The sequence below is a fragment of the Caretta caretta genome, chromosome 1 (assembly GCF_965140235.1).
Source record: "Caretta caretta isolate rCarCar2 chromosome 1, rCarCar1.hap1, whole genome shotgun sequence".
Lineage (NCBI taxonomy): Eukaryota > Metazoa > Chordata > Testudines > Cheloniidae > Caretta > Caretta caretta.
Window position 1 is genome coordinate 60,968,344 of NC_134206.1, and position 25,123 is coordinate 60,993,466.

At 38.7% G+C, this 25,123-nt stretch overlaps 1 protein-coding gene across 3 annotated transcripts in view; it reads right to left on the bottom strand.

The window, feature by feature from the left end:
* Positions 1–25,123, bottom strand: part of COG3 (component of oligomeric golgi complex 3) — a 49,797-nt gene that overhangs the window by 18,029 nt on the left and 6,645 nt on the right. The window contains exons 4-15 of one of the 3 annotated variants that reach the window (XM_075128578.1): positions 24,334–24,499; positions 21,177–21,251; positions 20,949–21,041; positions 20,516–20,641; positions 17,617–17,697; positions 16,622–16,665; positions 16,236–16,362; positions 15,682–15,773; positions 13,396–13,535; positions 11,417–11,574; positions 2,766–2,871; positions 613–737 (exon numbers count right to left, since the gene is read on the bottom strand). In XM_075128578.1, the coding sequence (XP_074984679.1) occupies positions 613–737; positions 2,766–2,871; positions 11,417–11,574; positions 13,396–13,535; positions 15,682–15,773; positions 16,236–16,362; positions 16,622–16,665; positions 17,617–17,697; positions 20,516–20,641; positions 20,949–21,041; positions 21,177–21,251; positions 24,334–24,499 (1,333 nt within the window). Of the gene's footprint in view, positions 1–612; positions 738–2,765; positions 2,872–11,416; positions 11,578–13,395; positions 13,536–15,681; positions 15,774–16,235; positions 16,363–16,621; positions 16,666–17,616; positions 17,698–20,515; positions 20,642–20,948; positions 21,042–21,176; positions 21,252–24,333; positions 24,500–25,123 lie in introns of all 3 variants that reach the window. The other 2 variants (XM_048850626.2, XM_048850634.2) reach the window with 2 other exon arrangements.

Consider the following 25,123-nt stretch of genomic DNA (forward strand, 5'->3'; position numbering starts at 1 on the left):
AGCACCTGGTGGCCGCATTTGAGAAACACTGCTTAAAGTAGTCTTTTATTTTACGTAAATTTGTCTGTTTCTTCCTATTGTACTTTTACAGTTACTAAAAATGTGATGCAAAAGATTTAAAACATTTTCTAAGGTAACTATAAATTATTCCATTTTTAAGGCCAGAAGGGACCATTATGATCATCTAGTCTGATTGAGTGCATATCACAGGCCACAGAATTTCACCCAATAATTTCTACATCAATCCCATAACTTGCGATTGAGATAGAGCATTATTATTTTTTTCTTTTTTTTTAAATCTGTGTGGTGTGGTATGTAACTTTTTAAACATTACCTGTTGAAAAATCTTAGCAAGATGGCAAATGCAATTTTGGACCTGATTTGGTGCTTCATTTCTAAATTTACATTTGCAAAATCACTTGTCTTTGAACAATCTGCAATTTGCCAATTTGCAATAAGATGAGACCAGCAAAAAAGGCAACAGCTAAGAAAAGATAGATATCAATGTTCTCCAGTTATTTTTAGACAAAAATATTTAGAATTTGTCATACATTCTCTTTTTATCTACTTTAACTTAAAATGGTACAGTAAGTTACAAGAAGAGGTCCATACATCTATACATCTGTACAGTTTAGAGAGACACACTAGAGTCCTTCTGACAGTGGGATACCACATTCCATGTAGATCTGCCGGTGAAATCATAGTCTGCGGTCTGGGATTAAGGGATTCTGCGGTACCTATTTAAAGGTAGAAAACACACATTAAAAAGTTATCACTCTTCTTCAATCTGAAAACAATACATAGTGAATGTTATTTAATGCTGACCTCCATAGGAATGTTACACATTACAAAATTACTTTGTTTTCAACCTCCTCAGAGGGAAGAAACCTGACTTCCAGTATATACATGCACAGATTATGCGGGCAGCTATGTAGGGTTTGAATTCATCTTGAAAATGCACTGAGTGATCTTGAATTGGTGAATATACTCTGAAACATGTATTTAAGAAGAGGGCATACATGGTTATCAAAAAGAAAACACTAGCCTGCCCTCCTAAATAAAAAAAATTGCTAAAAGACATTTGAAAATAACTTTGCTACCACACTCATTCTTCAGGCCATCGGGTCCAGTCAGTGACCCATATCTGAGACTGCGTATCTTCCTTCACCCAATGACAACCATCTACTCCTTCACCCCTGGCCAATTTTATATGTACTACTGACTATCCAAAGGAGATCTAGTTCCTCCTTTGTTAAATGTATTACTTCTATAGGCATTTCTCTGGAAGTTACTGTAGCATCCTAGCTGCTAAAAGGATGTGATGCATAACTACTGAAGAGAGTTATGGGGAAGAAAAGACAGGGGGGAAAACGTAGGAGGGCCCACAGGGCTTTAACAGGAACCCAGAGGTCACCCAGAGGGAGGAGAGAAAAGGAATAATATTGAGTAAGTTTACTTTGCTATTCTTTCCTTGCTGTACAGTAGATGACCTGAGCAGATTTAATACAGCTGAAATATAGAATTTAAAATCCATGTTAATATGGCAACATTGTTCTCTGTCCTAACAGCTGACAATGATTTTGTCATGGTGATTATTAGAAGTCACAACCCTGTTACAAGGGCACCCTTCGTGACAAAGAAGGTGCAAAAACAACTGTGCACATTCAGATTGGGTTTTCTTAACAATTGGTGGTGCGGAACTTCACAGAACTCATCTTTCCCCCAGATTTTGGGGCAACTACTAGTTAACCTCAGTGACAACCACTTTAAAAAATAAAAACTAAAAGGAAGTCTCAGAACCAGTCATGGAACAAAAACCTGCAATGTCCTGATGTGGGGATAGTCTATCAATCTCTTCCATTTGTGGAGTTCCTACCATTTGTTCAAGGCTAGAATTGTGTGTTCTAGCTGGTTCTAGTCTGGGTCTTTGGTGTGTCAGCCTGGTATGTCCACAGTAGGAAACCATGATAAATCCATGGAATAGTGAAGACAACTGCCAGAGCTAGAAAGATACAACTGGGAAGCAGAATATTAATAAGTTGTAGTAAGATGGAGGGAAAAAAAGTCATCCAGGGATTCCAGGCACATTTAAAGGCATGTAAGCAGTATTCATGTGGCATTCTGGTGTTAACAAAACCAAATTTTATGGAATTAATTACCTTTATAAATGTATAAAAACATGGATCCCAAAATGAGGTTATAAAATTCATAGACTAAAGAACGAATTATTGCAATAACTAGACTACAAGTTATTGAAATCGGTTAAGAAAAACACTGAAAGGATGCAATCACTGTCTGATTCTATGTTTTAAACAGGAAAACATTCTTGAACTACAACTTCCAGAGCGCTCATGTAACACACATGCCAGAATCACAAAAAACCCATTCTTCTCCTGTGAGCTCAGCTCTTTATTATACTTCATATGAAAAGATGCTATGCCCCTTGACAACAGGAGTAAGTATTTTGCAGAATGAATGCATCTGTAGTACAGACATGCCACAATCACCATCATGGGATTAAGGCAGGTAATAAACACACTGAAAATCCAGTTCCTGAGGTGTTCTGGGAAGACAATTTTAAAAAGTTTAAATTAAAATTCTTCAGTCAAAGTTCCTTTTACGCAAGCTCTTCCCAAAATTCTCCAAATACTTTAAAATAATATTTTATTAAAGTAAATATAATTCTCATTATTTGCTTAGATTAATGCCCACTATGTCTATTTTACTACTTCATTTGATATTATAAAATATATTCCCAAACATACCAGATTTTATTAGGTTGCAGGACTCTGGATCTTCTAGCCGCACATCTGAAAATGAAGCATCAGAAGGCAACTTCTTCTGTTCATCTTTTAAACTTTCTGCAATTTGCTGCAGGGGAAGATATGTCATGCAACTATTACATTAAACAGACTTTTATTTTTTAAGAAGAATCTGTAACTTATGTTTACAATGTAGAAAAAAGTTAACGTGCCCAGCCTACTTGGATTTTCATGGCAAAACCAGATAACTGAACAAATGTTGCTGCTGCTAAATGGAGCTGGTCAGGAATTTTTTCGAGAAAACTTTTTTTTTTTTGGGGGGGGGGGGGAATATGGATGGTCAGAAAATGCCAATTCATCAAAACCTAAACTGTTTGTGGGAAAGGGTTGATTCTGAATTTTCCATTGAGAAAAAATTTTGAAAATTCAGAGAGGTGCTCAGCAAATGAACTTAACACTATATTATATGAGGACTGCAAGATATTCATTTTTTCTGCTGCTATTTGCTGTGCTGGGTTCAGTTGCAACCTTAAGACAGAGATCAAGATTGTCTAAAGGTGTCATTTTGACACTTTCCAAATGAAAAAGTTCTTTTGCAAGTCTAAATGATTTTTCATTTAAAAATCCAAGTTAACATAGTAAAAAAAAAGTTTAAAAAAATTTTTAAAGGTCAAAACCTAGCTGAAGTATTTGGACTGATCCAATCCAAAAAAATTCAGATTTTGGGTTGGGTGAAAATTTGAGACTGACTTTTTGTCTTGATTCAGTATAAGAAAAATTTTCAAAATCTCAAAAATTCTACCATGATGGGAAAACTATTTCCCACCCAGCACTTCTGTTCATACAGGAACAGAGAAATGTTTAGTATTGAGATCAGATTCAGAAGCTTTACACTGAATGGTTCTACTCAAAAAAAGTGAATAATAAAACATCACAATGGGAGTCCAAAGTTTATCGGTCTCAATTCCTGTATGAAAAGGTACTCAAAAATCTTGTTACTTATAAGCTGCCTGCCAGAACTACAAACTAAACCTGGACTCAGTCAAGCTGGATTTGTTTCTTCTCACTCCACCATCAGTAATCAAGGTTCTGTAGGTCAGTTTAGGCCCTGTTACACCTGGGCAGCTCTACAACCTTCTAATATTGGCTTAGTGACCCCTGTGTAATCTTATTGCCTTTAACTGGTTTGCACAAGTGTAAACAATTGAATCTCAAGTAAACAACTCTGCTGATGAGCCAGAAGGAACAGACATTGGGCTCACCTTGTTAGCTGTGTTACCTTTGTTATGGCTAACAGAAGTAAAAGGCAAAGATATGTCCCTAAAGTGAATATAATTACATACAAACGCATAACAGATCTATCCAGTAAAGAGGTGCCATGTTGACAGTCACTCGCCACATTTTAAGTCGTTTTTCCTTGATCTAAAAAAACAGCATCTCCAGAGTGTAAAAAATATTCAAAGAAATACCAAAAAGACAGTAGTGAATGTAAAGTGATATATGTTTTAATATGAGGGTGGTTTCATTAAGCAAAGTTGCTATAAATGTTACTGTTGGGCCAAAATACATAAATATATTCATGTACTGCAAAAGAAATATTCTTTATATTTTTAAAATGTGAAAAGCAACATAACATGGAGAGTGAAAAATCTATTCATAAATGTGTTGGGCAAACAGAGCAACTCTGACTTAACATTGTATTATATGAAGATTGTGAGATATTTATTTTTTCCACTGCTGTTTAGTGTGCTGGGTTCAGACAGGACCTTAAAATAGAAGTTAACATTTACATTTAACAGACTGCAAGCTCTGAGGTGTGGAGAATCTATTTGTTTACATTGTCTGGAAGGTACCACAGAATCATAGAAATATAACACTGAAAGGGACCCCGAGAAGTCATCTAGTCCATCCCCCGGCAGAGACAGGGCCTATTATACCTAGACTTTCCCTGACAGGCTTGTCTAAGCTGTTCTTAAAAACCTCCACTGACAGTGATTCTACAACCTCCCTTTGTAACCTGTTCCAGTGCTTAACTAGCCTTATAGTTAGAAAGCTTTTTCTAATGTCTAACCTAAATCTCCTTCACTGCAGATTAAGCCCATCACTTCTTGTCCTACCTTCAGTGGACATGGAGAACTCTATTGATCACAGTCCTCTCTATAGCAGCCTAACATATTTGAAGACTGATCGGGTACTCCTTAGTCCAGGGGTCTGCAACCTTTCAGAAGCAGTGTGCCGAGTCTTCATTTATTCACTTTAATTTACGGTTTCACGTGCCAGTAATACGTTTTAACATTTTTTAGAAGGTCTCTCTCTATAAGTCTATATATTATATAACTAAACTATTGTCGTATGTAAAGTAAACAAGGTTTCCAAATGTTTAAGAAGCTTCATTTAAAATTAAATTAAAATGCTGATCTTACACCACCAGCCCGCTGCTGGCCTGGAGTTCCGTTCACCTAGGCCGGCAGCAGGCTGAGCAGGGCCTGTGGCCAGGACCCCAGCTGGCAAGGGGCCGGCAGTCAGAACCCCAGACTGGCAGCGGGCTGAGCAGGGCCGGCGGCCAGGACCCCAGACCAGCAGTGGGCTGAGCAGGTACCTACATAGAGTGGGTACCTACCTTCTCCCTGGTTCTAGCCCATTCTCTTCCTCTTTCTCTGCACTGAGCTGAGCACAGGGCTGGGGGTGAAGGAGCAGGCTGGGGGTTGAGGTGTAGGGTCTGGCCAGGAGCTAGAATGAGGGAGGGGACTCAGGGTTTGGGCAGGAGGTTTGGGTGTGGAGTGCTTACCTGGGCAGCTCCCATTTGGTGCGAAGGGTGCAGGTGAGAATGTGGGGGGGGGCCCCCGCTGGAGCTCCTGTTTGGTGCTCGGGGTGGGGATGGGAACGTGGGGGTTGCAGGAGTCAGGGCAGGGAGTGGGGGAGGGGGCTGGGTATGTGTGGGGGATGCTGGAGTCGGGGCTGGGGTTGTGGGCGGGGGACAGGGGTCCAGGCAGAGGGCTGGGAGTGTGGGCTAGGGTCGAGGAGGTGCTCCCAGCCCCCTGCCCAGAGTGGCTCACAGCAGGGAGCTGGAGGGGATATGCCCTGATTCCATCCCCGTTCCCTAAGGCCCCATCCCCACCTGTTTTCCGTCCCCTCCGCCCAGCAGCAAGCATGCTGCGGCTCTGCTTCTCCCCCTCCCTCGCAAGGGCCATCAGCTGACTGGCAGCAGGGAGGAAGAGGAGGAGGGGCAGGAACCCAGCACACTGGGAGAAGAGGCGAGGGAGAGCGGAGCTTGCCTGCCCTGCAGCAGTAGCCGGCAGGACCAAGCTTCTTCATCCTGCTCCCGTGGGGGGGCGGGGGGGGCGGAGAAGAGCGGGCTGGGGCGGGCAGGATTTTTAATGGCACGCTGCTGCCTGCCAGAGTCCTGGCCACTGGCCCCCCCTCAGCCCACTGCCGGCCTGGGATCGGCAGCAGGCTGAGCGGGGCCGGTGCCTGGGACCCGGCAGGCAGCAGCATGCCATTAAAAATCGACTTGCGTGCCTTTGGCACGCGTGCCATAGGTTGCCGACCCCTGCCTTAGTCTTTTTTTCTCAAGACTGAGCATCCCGAGTTTTTTAACCTTTCCTCATAGGTCAGGCTTTCTAAAACTTTTATCATTTTTGTTACTCTACTCTTGACTTCCATTTTGTCCGCATCTTTCTTAAAGTGTACCACACAAAACTGGACATGATACTCCAGCTGAGGCCTCACCAGTGCTGAGTAGAGCAGAACAAATATCTCCAGGTCTTACATATGACGCTCTTGTTAATACACTCCAGAATGATATTTGCCTTTTCTTGTAACAGCATCACATTGTTGGCTCAATCAATTTGTGATCCATCATAACACACACTGACCCCCAATCCTTTTATGCAGTACTACTACATGCATCCGATGAAGTGGGTTTTAGCCCACGAAAGCTTATGCTCAAATAAATTTGTTAGTCTCTAAGGTGCCACAAGTACCCCTGTTCTTTTAACTACCTACCAATTACTCCTCACCTTGTATTTGGATATTTGAATTTTCCTTTTTAAATGCAGAACTTTGCACTTATCTGTATTGAATATTACCGCATTCATTTCAGACCAAGTCTCTCATTTACCAATTTTGAATTCTCATCTTGCCCTCCAAAGTGCTGCAAGCCCTCTCAGCTTGGTGTCATGTGCAAACTTTATATGCATACTTTCCATCCCATTAGTTAAGTCATTCATGAAAATGTTGACTAGTACTGGAAATGGGACAGACTCCAGTGGGCCCCATTAGTCATACCCTCCCACTGTGATAGTGAACCATTAATAACTACTGAGTATGTTTTTTCAAACCGTTGTGCATGCATTTTATAGTAATTTCATCTAGACCACATGTCCCTAGTTTGCTTATGAGAATCTCATATGGACTGTGTCCTTACTGCTTCCTTATAACCCTATTAGCCTGTAGGTGCTTATAAATTAATTGTTTGATGATTTGTTCCAGTATCTTTCCAAATATCTAAGGTAGGCTGACTGGTCTATAATTTCCCAGGTTCTCTTTGTTTCTCTTTTTAAAGATAAGTACTATACTTGCCCTTCTCAAGACCTCCGGGACCACACTGTCCTCCATGAGTTCTCAAAAATAATCCCTAATGGTTCCAAGATTGCTTCATCTAGGGTGAACTTCATGAAGTCCTGCCAACATGAATACAACTAACTTATCTAAATATTCTTTAGCCTGTTCTTTTCCTGTTTTGGCTTGTGTTTCTTCACCCCTTCTGTTAAAAATTAATTGTGTTAAGCGGAACTCTGGTACTGTAGAAAAATATATCATTAATGATGCAATGTCAACTAAAAATGAAGGTTTTTATTTAAATCTTCAGATTTGTATGTGGAAAAAGGACAGAAGTAAGGATAGCAAAACTTGATTTTTGTTTAGCACTTTTTAACTAAATACATTTTTAAGGTGTTTTGTTTATCAAGATTTTAACTGAACGCTTCCTAGTATACCAATATTCACCTATTACAGAGATATGGACAACTGGCCCACTTAGGAACAGCTGTTCGAATTTGACCCATGGAACCTGATTCAACATTTCAATAGATTCCATGCAGATCACAGTTTATGGGATGGGTTTGTTCTGCTTTAGTTAAGTTTGGGCACTGCTTTCTGTTTAAAGGTGGACAATTCTCAGTACTCTAAAATAACATGCTGATTTGGATTGTTTATTCCTATAAATGTTATCATTGGGTGGCATCAGAGAATTATCTTTAGCTCATTCTTCACAAGAATTCAGCAAAATATTTTCCAGACTCTGCTTAGCACTTTGAAGTCCTGTTACAGTGCTGCACTTTAGCACTTCAAACTATTTGTCAGATTGGCAGCAGCCATTTGAAAATGGAAAGAGGATGTTTGAGCAAAGAGCTTAAAACATGCTCTTACACTGCATTTTAAGCATTACATTTGAATAATTCATTTACTCAGACTTAATCATTGCTCTCCAAATATTCAAAGTTTGAGGTTTAAAAGTGATTGGCAGCAATGATCAGAATCACAATGACAAACCCAGGACATGTAAGAAGTGGAAACTTTATACTATCAGTGGAATTAAGTGTAAACCTCTGCTTCTCTATAAATGATCAGCCACAGAACCTTAATTAGCATATTATCCGTAAGACTGACCTTGGCTACACTAGAAAGTTGTACTGTTTTAGTTATACTGCTATAGTTAGAGTGGTAGAAATACCTTCCCTGCTAAGCATGAGGGCAGTTATATCGGTATAAAGGTATTTTATACCAGTATAGCTATCCATGTATCAGAAGAGGAAGAACTTTACTGGTTTAAAAGTCACTTTATTCCTGCATACCTTTATAACTGCATCCACTAGGGCTTACAGTATAATAATTTCAGTGTTAAAAAAAAAAGATTTCTAACTGAAATTGTTATATCGGTAAAACTTGAGTGTAGATAGGCTTGAATGGATGGGACACATTTAACAGCTGTTTAAAAGGCATTATTATACTATATGGGAAAGCATAATGATACAACAAGTAGAAGGCTAATATGTTCACAAATATGAATATCATAACTACATTTATACAATCCTGGGCATTTTGTGCTTACTACTTGTGCTTGAACAATAGTATTATAAGAAGTTTTATACTGGTGAGAAAACATTCATGATTATAGGAACACGGATAGGGCATTGAACAGGACACTTCTTATAAAGCTTTGCCAGTTGCAAGGACAGAGTTGTAAAAAAAATTATATAGTTTTACTAAATGTATTTCTCCTGTCCAAGGCAAGCATTTGTACAACTTAAACCTATAGTAACATGTGCCAACCAAGTGATCATAAAAAACTGCCTCTTTGAGGATGTTTCAGTAGCAGTAAGTCTGACAATGCCATCTGTGCTGTTAGGGTCAGTTGGAAAATAAAATGGACTACAAGTTACAATCTTACAAACACAATGGCCAAGTAAGGCAACGTTCCAGTCAAATCCTTTAACATTCTGAGCTCTCATTGCCAAATTAGCATCAGCAATCATTGTTTTTATTTTTTACTATTATAAATTGTTGGGAAAAAGTGAGCATGGTTTCTGTAAAGGGAGATCATGTCTTACTAATCTATTAGAGTTCTTTGAAGGGGCCAACAAACATGTGGACGAGGGGGATCCAGTGGACATAGCGTACTTAGATTTCCAGAAAGCCTTTGACAAGGTCCCTCACCAAAGGCTCTTACATAAATTAAGTTGTCATGAGATAAGAGGGAAGATCCTTTCATGGATTGAGAACTGGTTAAAAGACAGGGAACAAAGGGTAGGAATAAATGGTAAATATTCAGAATGGAGAGGGGTAATTAGTGGTGTTCCCTAAGGGCCAGTCCTAGGACCAATCCTATTCAACTTATTCATAAATGATCTGGAGAAAGGGGTAAACAGTGAGGTGGCAAAGTTTGCAGATGATACTAAACTGCTCAAGATAGTTAAGGCCAAAACAGACTGTGAAGAACTTCAAAAAGATCTCACAAAAGTAAGTGATTGGGCAACAAAATGGCAAATGAAATTTAATGTGGATAAATATAAAGTAATGCACATAGGAAAAAATAACCCCATAGATACATACAATATGATGGGGGCTAATTTAGCGACAACTAATCAGGAAAAAGATCTTGGAGTCTTTGTGGATAGTTCTCTGAAGACGTCCACACAGCGTGCAGCTGCAGTCAAAAAACGAAACAGGATGTTAGGAATCATTTTAAAAGGGATAGAGAATAAGACGGAGAATATCTTATTGCCCTTATAGAAATCCATGGTACGCCCACTGAATACTGCGTACAGATGTGGTCCCCTCATCTCAAAAAAAGATATATTGGCATATCTAAAATGATTAGGGGGTTTGGAACGGGTCCCATATGAGGAGAGATTAAAGAGGCTAGGACTTTTCAGCTTGGAAAAGAGGAGACTAAGGGGGGATATGATAGAGGTATATAAAATCATGAGTGGTGTGGAGGAAGTGAATAAGGAAAAGGTATTTACTTGTTCCAATAATATAAGAACTAAGGGCCACCAAATGAAATTAATGGGCAGCACGTTTAAAACAAATAAAAGGAAGTTCTTCTTCACTCAGCGCACAACCTGTGGAACTCCTTGCCTGAGGAGGTTGTGAAGGCTAGGACTATAACAGGGTTTAAAAGAGAACTGGATAAATTCATGGAGGTTAAGTCCATTAATGGCTATTAGCCAAGATGGGTAAGGAATGGTGCCCCTAGCCTCTGTTTGTCAGAGGGTGGAGATGGATGGCCGGAGAGAGATCACTAGATCATTACCTGTTACGTTCACTCCCTCTGGGGCACCTGGCATTGATCACTATTGGTAGACAGGATACTGGGCTGGATGGACCTTTGGTCTCACCCAGTATGGCCATTCTTATGTTCTTATCCGTTTTTAATATGCCTTAAATTATGTATTAAGTTCACTGTTTTCTTTATATCCAAAAGATGTTTTCAAATCATTCTTTGACAAGATATTGACACTATGAGTCATTTACCTGAGATCTTGTATCCATTATACTTATTTTAAATTATAAGTAAAATTATTTTTTTAATTCTTTCCACCAGGACCAGTGTGAAGAGAATGAATTTACCCTGCAGGAAGCTGGGAATGTCTGTTATGAATAGCTAGTGACAGTACTTACTTGAAAGAGAAAGTTACTGGAAACTACTAGCGACCTAACAAATTAATCTTTGAAGCTTTTTTTTAAGCCAGTATCAGACCAGCAACTTTGAAAACAAAATATCAGCCGACTGTGTCCATCCATAGAATTTATCCTACAATTCAGTACATTTAACTCCAACTTTCCATTGACAAAAACCAAGAACATTAAAATAAACAAACAGAAATTGTTTAAAGAAGAGAAAGTTAGAAGCACCACAATGCACACTAATGCTGTGGTGGAAATTGTGTCCAGATTGACTTAGTATAATATATCTTTTATCAAGTTATCTGATTTCAGGGCCAAAGATTAATCAACGGATGCCACCCTGATGGTGTCAATGCTTTTAAATACACATATAAATAGAAAAATCCTGTTTGCCATGCTCTTCACTATATAACTGCATATGATGTATAAACTAGGAAAGCAAATAAAGCAAACTGATACTATACCTCCATCATTTCCAATTTATCTGGATATGCAAGATCCCCAGGAGCAGGCTTGTAACCTATGATGTCTGTCTGAATGTAGATAAATGTCCTGTATACAAGACGTTCTTGTACATCCTCTAACATCTGCTGGACACCAGCAGCAAATGCACCCAGTTGTTCTGCTGACAAAAAAACACCAATACAATTGCTCAGTAATTACATCTAGAAAATAATGTTTAAAAAGAATTTTTGAGTTTCATACTTTGTCACAAATTAATTTACGTGCTGCAAAGAAAGCCAGGCACAAATAATATTTGAAGAGCTGCACAATGAATGGTTTGTAACAAGCCATGAACTCTTGTGCTCTTAACTACAGCTCTGTCACTGACTTGCTATGTGGCGTGGGGCCAGTCACTTCAGCTCTCTCTCTGCCTAAGATTTCCCCACACGCAAACTGGGAATACGACAGAACATAACATACCATATTACAGTTTAAGTATGCTGATTTTTTGGGAGATGCTAAAAATATATGTCAAAATGAAGTTTTTGCCTTTATACTAAGAATATGCCCTAGAGTAGTTTTGTCATATACACAGTACAGTATTACCATGTGGACTGAAGTGTCATACTGTGTTTCTGTGTTTTGTTTTTGATAGTGTGAGGGATCAGGGTCACAATTCTGTTCTTAGGAAAGTAAATTAACTATCTTCACAATCCCAGAGATGGATAGCCACTCAGATGAGCAGAAATTTCTGCATATTTATTCCATATGCAATTATATACTACAAGGGAATGGAAATCTAAAGGCATATGACTAGATTTCATAAGTTTCACAGTAAGCCACAAATGAAGAACTAGTTCCTAACAGGAATGGCATGATATTTACCAGAGGTGGTTTTTACCAGGTAAAATCATGATTTTTACCACCTCAATTTAAGGCATTTTCTATTTTAAAAACTGTTTCATTATTTCACACATTACACTTTATTTTAGTTACGTAAGACAACAGTATTCATAGCTTAATTTAGGATTATACAAATAAAAAGTAAAACTGCAGTGGGTATAATACTAATATATATAAAATTATAATACTGAACATCAGAATGTCTGTACACATTTCGGGCTCAGTATCTTCTCAAGGAAGCTATACATGTTATGATTCATTTCAGTTTTCAGTATTACACACACAAAACTCAAAAACATTCCATTATATGAAAACAACAACAATGCAGAGTTCTAGGCTTGAAGCATTAAGCAATCATAAGCATGCAGAGTTGCAGACTACCAGTCCTGGTCCATCTGACCTTGCAGCAGCCTACAGCAAAAGACCAACTTTGATGCTGGGGATAGACTGAGCCTATTCCTCAGGTTTGAATGGATGTATCCAAAGTTGAAAAGATTCATTCTATGCTTGCTGAACGTGCTGGACACTGATGCAATTATTTTTCCCAGTTTAAACAGGGTTTAAGTGGAATTTACAAGCACAGTGTCCTAATCCAGTTTTTTCCCCCAGGAAATTGCCAACCCTGGTTCCCACATGAATAATAAGACTTTTCAAAAAAAACTGGAATCCCTGACTAGATGTAAAGTATAACATACACTATTCTCTTCATTGCACTCTACATGGCACTAGTCCTGTACCCACAAGAGCACAAATTCATTGATCTGAGCAATTCCACTGACATCAACATGATTAGTTGTGAGAGTAAAGGTATACACATACATAAGCATTTGTAGGATCAAGGCCTGTTAGTAAAATCAAAATGTAGCAAGAATCTCTAGAATACCCCTTGTATACTCATTTCAATACAGAAATGTTTTAAAACAATTTTTTTTTACCATAATGTAACAAAAAAAGGACAAAGTTCATCTAAAATAATCATGTGTCACCTCTGACACGTTTAGCACATAAGAAACATCTACATCCGGTTTCCTATGAAGTTTAGTAGTTTCTAACACTGATTAACACCACAATCACTCATTTTCCACCTATGTATTACCATTGTTCTGTACATGATCTTCAAGCATCTCATTTTTGAGAATTCCACAGAGTTCAGACAAAGTTTCTAAGTGAATAACATGGATGATCAATGGCCTGAAGACATCATATAACGAGAGACACAATTTCTCCAAAAGTTCACTAGAAGAAAGATAAAATGTATGATATTATAAAAAAACATTTCCAGGATACCAAAATACTAACTAAGATCATGTTACAGAAAGGACTAGTTCCCGTATGCCAGCACCAACAAACTGTTTACAGCATAATGTATCCTAATTTTAATCCAACTGAAGTTACCATTCATAACTGAATTATATAAAATCTACACTGAAAATAGATAATCTCAGACCCAATTTACAAATCTGGCATCCCTTCTCCTTAGAACTGATGTGTAGCTATTGAGAGCACAGTTCTATAATTAAGCCCTACTTACAGAGTATTACATTATAGCAAACTAGGAAATACTAATATTCATGCTAAAATAAGTTTACACGGTCATTTTTCAGTGCTCCCTCTCCTATCATAGAAGATTTGTATTTTAACAAGAGCTGTCTCACTCTCTCAGATGAGCTTCTCCTAGATTTCAATGAAGTCCCAGTAATGTGCTTATGAAAATCTGAACATTTAAATCATGCCTGCTAATTAACAGAAAATAAATTAAAGAATTCAATCAGAGGATTTAAAGTATTTACACTTTCATATATTTGAAAGTTTACTCCAATAGGAAAGTCCTTCTAAACTAGATAAACCATGTTTTTTAAAGGCGGAATTACTGACAATTGCAGTAGGCATCTTGAACTATGCCCAAGTAACTGAACAGCTGATTTCAGAGTAGCAGCCGTGTTAGTCTGTATTCGCAAAAAGAAAAGGAGGACTCGTGGCACCTTAGAGACTAACAAATTTATTTGAGCATCCAATGAAGTGAGCTGTAGCTCACGAAAGCTTATGCTCAAATAAATCTGTCAGTCTCTAAGGTGCCACAAGTCCTCCTTTTCTTTTTGTGAATAGCTGACGAAAATATAAATTTTTAAAATGTACATATTTTGGTATGGGCATCCTGTAAGAGCTCTCAAAATATAACACAGCATAATCAGGGCTGCTTGCCAAGGTAAAGTAAGAGCAGAAACTGAGAAAAGGGGGCAAATTTCAACAGCCCAACACCACACACACACAAAAAAAACAGCAGCAGCAAGAATTCAGGGCAAAAATGTCAAGCCTGGGTGCCTAAAGGAAGGTTCATAGATCCATATTCAGGCACCAAAATGAGTGACTCTCAGAGAATCAGCATCTTTGTTGGGAAATAGGGTCACTTTAGGGTTAAGAAAAGAATAAGCATCTTAATTGTAGTGACCCTAACCTGAATAGTCAATATTTGCATATTCCCAATGATGCCAGGGGTTGAACTGACGAGCAAATGAGGCAGGTATACTGGCTTCCTGGCTCTGTCCAGTCAAGATGTGAAAATTGGGCATTACTCAGCAGATGTTCAAAATACAAACATTTGTGCTCTGCTGGGCTTCATAATTTGGCTCCTCTTTGATGGGGATTAGATATCCCTGGGCTCCTCCTCATTGGAGCATGGATCCCCAATTAGGCTTCAAAGGGCTCCTTGGGTATAGTACCCCAAGTGAGACTCAGATGCCCTGTTGGCATTTCGGAGCTTGGCTTCTTTTTAATAAGGCTCTGATGCCCTTTGCTTCTCCCCTCTAGCTTTTGGCTTCAAGGAGCCAACTGGAAAAATGAGCGGAAGTATTTTCCTCAAGCTCCACCCACCCCACAATGTGACACTAAAATGATGTCAGTCAAAGCAGACCGTGTAAATTTTCATAATATCAGTGTCCCTCTTTCGCATGTGCTTTATCACTGAATTAGTTAATTCTGACATTTAAATAATTATTGTTACGCATCAGTCTTAACTTCCCAATGAGAGGAACCAGAGACAGTTTACGCCCAGGTGCACAGACACTACAATGATAGGCACAGTATAAGAACCTGAAATAAAGTAGAATAATGACTTCCAGAAGGGATGTCTTTCAAACCACGCACATCAGTTCACACTAGGTTCAGGAGTTTAAGACTATCTTCAGAATCATAAGGGCTAGAGATTTAAAAACAATTAAATTAAAGCTTTGATTCTGGAGCACAAAACAGGAACCATCAAGAAAAACTATTAATCTACGCAAACCACCTCAACACTGCCTAATCTAACCTCTGATGATACTTATTGTATAACACTACATTAAACATGGCATGCAAAAAAACAAGAACAGTATGTACTACCTACTCCAATTTTGGTGTTGGTTTTGTGAAAAACTCATTGTAAAGCTGGTGTTCATCCTGGCACACATGGACCATAAAGGCACAGCCACTTCGTACCTGCATTTCATAAATACAAATACTTAATTAACAAATTGTATTTTTCTTGCATTTACATTGAAAGGGATGTTAGTGATTTTTGCTGCTACAGATAAGACTAATTTGGAGTTTACTCTCTCAGCTGTTCAAAATTACACTATGTTGAAAAGGAGGTACTAGATCTCTAGCACAGATTTTGCCAAACAAGTGAAAGCTCCTTGGGAAACTTTTTGTTTTTGCATGCACTGGGCAAAGTTTAAAAGAGAATCACTTTTTGTCAGTGTCACTTTGTGAGGAACAGCACAGATTTTACAAAGGGAAAAAAAACCATAAACTTTACTAAAAACTGGACAAAATTTCACACTAACAACATTTCTGGAAATCTGTCATTTTATCCAAGGCTGGTTGGATCTAGAAAGGAATCTGAGTTTTGCTAAAGAAATCTGAAAACATACCAAAAAACCCCACCACTAAGATTCTTACCAGAGCACAATGATCTCTGTTGTTCTGACTGGTTAATTCCGTTACAGTACTAGTAATACTAGGGCCTAGCAAGTGTTCCCGCTGAGCAAGGTAACATTGATGGATTTCATTCAGAAGTTGCTGGTACCTAGCCAAAAACAAAAACAAAAAAACCTAACAATTGTGTACAAGGGATTTAGATTTTCAGGTCACCACTGCCAGTATTCTAACTTTTCTGCTACATAGTTCAAAACAAAGCAAAGTTATTAGTTTTTTTGTTTGTTTGTTTGTTGGGGGGGGGGTTCCAAAAACTTATTTATTTAACTCAATATTTTTAACTGAGGTAAAATATTCTAAGCTTCCAGAATTTCAAACACTTGAAAATAAATGTATTACATTATACTCACTCTGGCATCTTCTCAGATCTTTGCTCTATTTGCTCAATAAGAGTCTATATTGAAAGAGAACAAAAAAAACAAAAAAAACCCCATGAACTCCAAGCACATTAAGGGTGAATAAAAATTATTTTTTAATAAAAGAAATCACTCTTAAATGTAAACATTTTTCTTTTTAAAAATACACCTATTTAAAATTACTTTTGAAATTATGGCAACCTACATTAAGGCTTTAGAGCACTATAACCTATTAAAATCAATTAAATAAAAATATTAAAGCAGTATGTTTGTTGCTGAAGTTTTAAAGAAAGTCAAACCACTGAACTGGTGGAAGGCACTGGCTAAGCACTTGGAACAAGAGTTTGTTGAAGTGCTAAACCACCTTTTGACACAGCAGTACGCTCCTCTGCAGATGAAGAGAATATTTTCTTCATTGTAGTTTATTCAACTCATTCGTTTCAATATTTAGTTTGTACAAAGTTGAGAAAAATTAAGAATTGGAAAAACAAAAACAGGAAAGCTTGTTTCCCTCTCCCAATCTATCAAAAATGAGGTGAGAGGTTGAGATCCACTAATTCTAAAGTCTTTGAAAGACGTGGTGATCAGAAACAATCAGATTAATTCACTAGCTACAGATATTTCCCTTGCTTAATAATTCAGTTTTAAATGCAAAACATTCTTCGATACTTACACAAGAAAAAAGTATCAGAACATTTAAAGGTGATTTTATTTAACTAATAAACTATTTTAAAATGCTGTTCGTGTATTTTTAATTTAATTCTAATTTCCATCCAAAACACAGCTTGACAAAAATAATGAGTAAAAAATTAATGTTCATCATCTAGTAAGTAAGAAATGCATCATTCACCGTTTTCTAACATAGGAAGGTAGATCTGAACACTATCCTTAAAACAGAAATAAACTGCAGTCCACATATTAGCATTAACAATGAATTTAAAACTCATTTTATGGCTTCACTATCAGCTATTGATTACCAAGCTACTTACTCTAACTTTGGGAGCAGCAGCTCTGAATTTTACGTAAAATAGTGTGAAGGCATTGTCAGAATTTGGCATAGATGAAGGATCCTGAAGAGAGAAAGAACAAATTGATAAATAAGATTCGTCTATATTTAGCTCATAGTATTAACTGGTTGAGACATTTAAGCTTTTGAGGAACTGTCTTGTGAAATGTTTGCACTTTTATGACCTTTTTATGCTTTTCTATTCAGTGTGCCAAAGGCTGGCACTCTCTCAAAACTCAGATAAACCCAGTTGGGAGAAAAATATTCAAGACCAGAGCAGCAAGGGTTAGAATATTTATTGCACTTTTATTTTTACTTCTCTCCCTTCTTCTCCACTAAAAAACAGTCACAATGCCATTTCCTCTGAAACCTGCCAATGCTGTTCCACTGATTAACCAGAAATGGTGACTACTGATAAATGGAAACCTAACTTCTATCCTGGAACTGAGAGGTTGAGTTAAAATTCAACCCCCTCCCACCGAAGCCTGAACTGGGCTGCCAGAGTCTCAGGCATTTGCCTTGCCCTCCATGGCTCAGCTCAGTGCAAAGCAAGAGCTTTTACCTGCTCTAGTAATAGACCAGAATGGAGAGCAGAAAAGAGAACCTTGCACATTTGAATACCTTCTGGATAATTTAGCCACCAGCTCACCTCCCTCTCCTGCTCCCAGGGCACTTCCCACAGAGGTCGGGGGGAGAAGTAGCAGCATTCAGCCTGTGACATGAGGAGGGCAAAAAGTAGCCCCACCTCTAACTCTTCTTTACCCATCCCCTGAAGCAGTCTGGCTGCGCTCCCACAAATAGAGACCACCACACTGGTTTCCTGTCCCGTTAGGAGGCAGAGAGAAGACCTTCAGAGGGAAAGCAGAAGAGACTGCAAATAGCAGGCTAGCCCCCAATGAATTTCTTTCCACAGAAACATATGAACTGCCTTACTGGATCGGACCTGTGGTCCATCTAATCTACTAACCTATCTCTGAAGCCAACACTAGATGCTTCAGAGGAAAGTGCAAAAAAACCTCATTGTAGAAGGATATGGGGTAATCTTCCCTTTCCTCCTCCACGAAGGTCATATTCATAATCCCCCATAGCTAGAGATTGGCTTAAACCCTGAAACATGAAGTTCTGTCTCTCTTCCAGTACCCTTTTTGTTAGCATTACCTAGTATAACTCTGGACATTCTTGTTATTCATATAAAACTGACCAGTCCCTCTTTTAATCTAGCTAAATCCTTAGCCTCACAGGGTCCCAGAGCCTGGGCACCAGTGCAAACCTGAACACCTACACTGCAATTTTACAGCCCCACAGCTGACACAGGTCAGCCACGGGTGTTGTACTGTGGTGTAGATGTATCCTTAGGGAATGTCTATGCTGAAAAAAAAAAAAAAAAAAAGGCCCACAGCAGTGAGTCTCAGAACCCAGGTAAACCAACTCAGGCTCACTGAGCTCACGTTACAGGGCTAAAAACAACAGTGTCGGCATTCAGGCTCAGGCTGGAGCCCGGGCTCTGAAACCCAACAAGGGGAGTTGGTCTCAGAGCCTAGGTTCCAGCCTGAGGGCAGGCTGAGACCCATGCCTCCCGTTGGGTTTCAAAACCCAGGCTCCAACCCAAGCGTCTACACTGCTGTTTTTAGCCCCACAGCACAAGCCCAACTCAGCTGACCTGGGCTGTGAGACTCACTGCCTGAGTCTGTTTTATTTTTGGTTTGGTTTGGTTTTTTTTTTGGTTTTTGGTTTTTTTGGGGGAGGGAGGGGAAGGGGGTTGCATTGTAGACAGTTCCTTAGTTTGCAGGGGATATAGGAGGGAGAGGCTGAAGAGATAGATTAGAAAAGCAGTGAGACTGAGGAAGAGGGGAACAAGAGAGATTCTCGGGATGAGGAGACAAGAAAGGAAGAAACTGGAAAAAATGCGTGGAAAGGGAGACAGAGCAATGCAGCCAAAGAGAGAAAGGGAAAGAAAATGGAGACACTGAAAGGAAGACAACAGAAGGAAATGAAAAAGAAAAGCATGTAAAATAAAAGCAATGGAGACACAGTAAATTACCTCTGTAAACGTATACAGTGTAACAGAAGTCTGAATGGCAATATGTTAGTGTGCACACATTCAAGTTCTGAGAAGGGATATGGGCTCATTTTCCCCACCCCCAAATCTTCTGAATCACGTTACAAAACGCTCACAGGAATTATTTATTCTCACCAGATTTCAGCCAAAGTTATATAGTCAAATACGTAATTTTGCTACTCAGATTTTATCATCTCTGCAAGCTTTTTAGGGGAGATTTGCATAGGCACAAAAGGTAGTTAGGTGTTCAACTCCCATTGAAAGTCAATAGAAGCTGGTCACCTAACTCCCCTTTGTTCCTTTTAAAAATTCATCTTTATAGCCTATTTTCAAGATATCGCTTGGATTACTTGCGCCTGTCATTGCAGCTCTGCAGCTGTCCCAGAGCAGCGTAAACTAATGTGCTCTACAAACTAATCAAAAGAAAGTATTGAAATGGGCCATATCACCAAAAAATGCTTGTCCAATACAACAGTGTAATTAATATTAGCATCAGTCAAATTAATATTAAAAGAAGTTGCAGGTATTTTTGGTTCTGTTTAGGGCAGTGGTTTTCAAACTTTTGTATTCGTGACCCCTTTCACACAGCAAGCCTATGAGTGTGACCCCTTTATAAGTTAAAAACACATTTTTTTATATTTAACACTATTATAAATACTGGAGGCAAAGTGGGGTTTGGGGTGGAGGCTGACAGCTCTCAACCCCCCAAGTAATAACCTTGTCACCCCCTGAAGAGTCACAACCCCCAGTTTGAGAACCCCTGGTCTAGGGTTATTACAAATACATCAGACTAATCAAGTCAGTACCTGCTTACCCAACTTACCCTTTTTATCAACTGGCTTGTGAGGTTCTGTAGTGTGTTCACAGTGTATGTTTTCATAAGGTGCATAGCTTTAGAAAGACATTGTTTAAACTTAACCAAATACACGGGATAATCTTTAAAATTAGGCTGCAAAGAACAAAGAAAAACATTTTAAATGTGGCAGTAATGGTAGATGTACAAAAAATACTTTTAAAAAGAACAAGTAATAGGTAAAAAGTATCCAATGCAAGCTAACTGTAGCAGGTTTATAAACTTAAGCATAAGTGGACTAAATGTATGCAGATAAGATACATTTTAAGGAGCAGAAAGTGTCTTCCTTGCCTTTTCCCCCTCTGTAAAAATAAACACATTTTTAAAAATCCAAAGTAACTAGAATATGTATCTCTAAAGTGTTAAGATTTAATCAAAAAATACAAAATGTTAAGTTACTTACATGTGATGAAATATATGTAATACAATCATCAAGCTTAGCCAGCATAGGTATAAATCCTTCACTGTTCACAGACAACGTTGGGGAATTTAATTTCTTTAAAAACCAAAAATACATCAATCAGAAGAAATTAAGAAAACATCAGAAATAACTAATTTTGGTCACAGAACTGAGATGATTAATATAGCCTACTTGACTTTCTAAGATTATAAGAAATAAAACAACACTTACTGTGTTAATATTTTCTAGTTCATTAAAATAAGAGAGTTTCTGTTGGATATTTTCAGCCAGGTCAACAAGTTCCGACTGTTCAAACAGAGCAAATAAAAGACTGTAAGTAACAAACTATTTAGGTTTCAAATAAGACATGTTAAAAAAATAAGATCAGATTTTGCTAGCTACATAACAGACCACAAAAAAATATGCAGAAAGCAGAAATCCTGTCATGTTCTAAATTCTGAATTAAAGAAAGAAACGTTACCACTAAATGCTGTTCTCAAGTGTATTGTCTTTACAGACACACAACCTAGGGGTCTTGCAGTATTCTGAAGGAGCCGTAGAATCTTTTCAAGTAGTAAAGCTATTATATGCTATTCTGAAGCACTTCAGGATCCCAACATTCTTTAAAAATATACCATGCAAACATTCCTATATTCAGTTCCTTTATCCCTCCAAAAGCATCCAAAAAATAACTCGGAAAAAGTCATTATAGATCTGCAGAAGCAGTAGATTTGGAGAATATCCTTTACTTTTATATAATCTTTCTTCTTTCAATATCAGAATTGTTTACTGATTTCCAAGCAGTTGCACATGTGCAAAGCCACTAAATGCAATGGGATGTTTACATAAGAGTCATTGAGGACATAAATTTGAACAATGCATGGATGGTGCTTATTGAGAGCATATTTTGCTCTGCAGAACCGTATTATTGGTGGTGATGTGGGATAAGAAAAGGAAGCAGTTAGACTAACATCTCAGACTGAGTTTGCAGTGCTGACAAAAAAAATTGTATGCAGTGTTGTTGCGTGGTGTAGCCATGTTGGCAGGTGAGGTAATATCTTCCTTTGGACCCGTCATAAATATAAAGGGAAGAGTAAACACCTTTAAAATCCCTCCTGGCCAGAGGAAAAACCCTTTCACCTGTAGAGGGTTAAGAAGCTAGGATAACCTCGCTGGCACCTGACCAAAATGACCAATGAGGAGACAAGATACTTTCAAAGCTGGAGGGGAGAAAAAACAAAGCCTCTCTTTCGGTCTGGGTGATGCTTTTGCCGGGGACAGAACAGAAATGGAGTCTTAGAACTTAGTAAGTAATCTAGCTAGATATGCGTTAGATTGTGATTCCTTTAAATGGCTGAGAAAATAAACTGTGCTGATGGAATGTATATTCCTGTTTTTGTGTCTTTTTGTAACTTAAGGTTTTGCCTAGAGGGATTCTCTATGTTTTGAATCTAATTACCCTGTAAGTTATTTACCCTCCTGATTTTACAGAGGTGATTCTTTTACTTTTTCTTCTATTAAAATTCTTCTTTTAAGAACCTGATTGCTTTTTCATTGTTCTTAAGATCCAAGGGTTTGGGTCTGTGGTCACCTATGCAAATTGGTGAGGATTTTTATCAAACCTTCCCCAGAAAAGGGGGTGTAGGGTTTGGGAGGATTTTTGGGGGGAAAGACGTTTCCAAGCGGGCTCTTTCCCGGTTATATATATCTGTTAGACATTTGGTGGTGGCAGCAATAAAGTTCAAGGGCAAAAGGTAAAATAGTTCGTACCTTGGGGAAGTTTTAACCTAAGCAGGTAAAAATAAGCTTAGGGGGTTTTCATGCATGTCCCCACATCCGTACCCTAGAGTTCAGAGTGGGGAAGGAACCTTGACAGGACCAACTTCTTCTGATGACACAGACTGTTCTCCAACAGATGTTGGTCCAATAAAAGATATTACCTGACCTTGTCTCTCTAAATATTAAATATGTTTACTCGTATACTGAGCACTTGCTCTTGAGGTCAGCTGGATAGCAAACAAACATGGAACCACTCATAATGCTGTTTATGTGGCATCACTTTTCAGAGTAGTATCAGTTTAGCTATAACAACCTTTGACAATTTTGGTTAATGCTTCATGACCATTTTGTCTGAGTGGAACATGGTGTAAGACAGGCTACAACAGCCTACAACTCATTTAGTTTTCTGTTTTCCAACAGAGAAAGTTTAAGCAACATTCCCATAAATGTTCAAACAGTAATTTCATCAGTCTGCAGACAACTAAATTGAAACCCGAAGGACTTGTGGGTTTATGAATAAGTGTGAACAGCTTAAGAGACCTTTTAAAAATCCTTTACTAAAGGGGTGCAAAAAATAAAGGGCAGCCCCCAGCGGGGAAATGGTAGGCAGAGACAACTGCTAAAAAAACCTGTATAAATGACAAACCTTAACCCAAATTTTTCACAGGTAAAACAGTCCAAAAAAGAGGAATGGAAAAAGTCTTAGGATGTTCCTCTAATTAGGTGGCTACTGAAGAAAATATTTCCACATTAAAATATATGACTTTCTGGTGAATGGTTTACACAATTCCAACATGACCTTTCTAATTTCAGAAAAGTGTTTTCACTAGGAACTCTCCTCTTCAACTCCCAGGGACCATAGTGAAGAGACTAGAGAACTCTGCTCCTGTTCTGTTTCTTCCTCTGAACCAAGGACCTCCCCAAAAAGCCCCCCACACTCATCCTCCCCCGTGCCGAGCCCCATCCCCCACTCCCAGACTCCTCTCCGCTGAGCTCTAACCACCTTCAACTGGATCCCTCTGCAGAGTCCCATTGCCCCTGCACCCAGAACTGCCCCAACAAGACCCTGTACATCCAGATGCCCCCACACCCAGACCCTTCCCCACACACACATACACAGAGCCAGCTGAACCCAGATTGCCCCACACAGAACCCTCTCACCACACATCTGGATCTACCCTCACTAAGACCCTCCACGCTTGGATCCTGCTGGGCTGAGCCTGCCTGCCCACACCTGGCATGGAGAGGCAGAGCCCCTGTGTGTTTCTGGGGAAGGTCTGACCCTTGTGCTGTGTCAGGGTTGGGTGCAGCCTCACCGCCGAGTCTGTGTCCCAGGGTTAGGGGGGGCTGCAGGGTGATCTCCCACCGCCACTGGGCTGTGCTCCCCACTGCTATGCTGAGCCTCCACATTTATTTCTTGACAAATGCAATTTGCAGAATTTTAAAATATTGTGTGCAGAACTTTTATTTTTTTGGCACAGAATTCCCTCAGGAGTAAATCATGCACTGCCATTACTGCCCACAAGATGCCTGTTCTGTAAACAGAGGACTTTATTTTTTGGTACCTTTCAATTTAAAAAGCTTCAGTAACTACCGTATCACAAATTACCTGCTCTTTCAAAAGCTGCTCACAGGCTTCGTGCAGTGTTCCTGTCTTGGTGGACACAAAGAGATACTGTTTCTGCAAAGACTCCAAATGTTGAAGAGCACTGTTCACGTCATTCAATATAGCATCACATTGCTCCTGAAATCCAGACAAATAATCCCTCATCTGTCTAGAGAAGAGAACCACAATGAAAAAGGGTAATGTTTTTCTTTTTATATTTAAAAATATAACCAATACATAGCATGATTTACTCCATTTTCCTGAGGATACATAAACCTCTCTAGAAAAGAGTAGATCACTTGTAGGAAGTAAATGCATAGAACAAAAAACAATGTATAATGAAATCTTAAATCACAAACTGACCTGATATTTAAGCTCATGGGTCATAGATTCTGTTTTAAAACTGATAAGAAATCAATTTTCAAACACTATTAAGCATAAAACAAAACAATGTTAAGTGTCCAATTTAAATCAAAAAGGAACTTCAAAACTAATGACTCTTGGGCCTCAACTACTGTGCTCTATTTTAGCACATATACAACAGTATGTAAAATCATAAATTCTTCTCAGACTTGTGTAATCCCCAGAATAGTAAGGGCACAGAACTAATTAACACTCTTCTCTAGACTCCTCCAACTAAAACTGATAAAGCACAGCCACATAATAGACCACTTTTCCACCTGTGATCTACAAACACTACTGCCATGCATCAGAAACACATCATAATAGAGAGAACAGGGATGCAACTCTCCAACTTTGCGACAGGTTCACAAGTATAGGCTCAGAATAATCC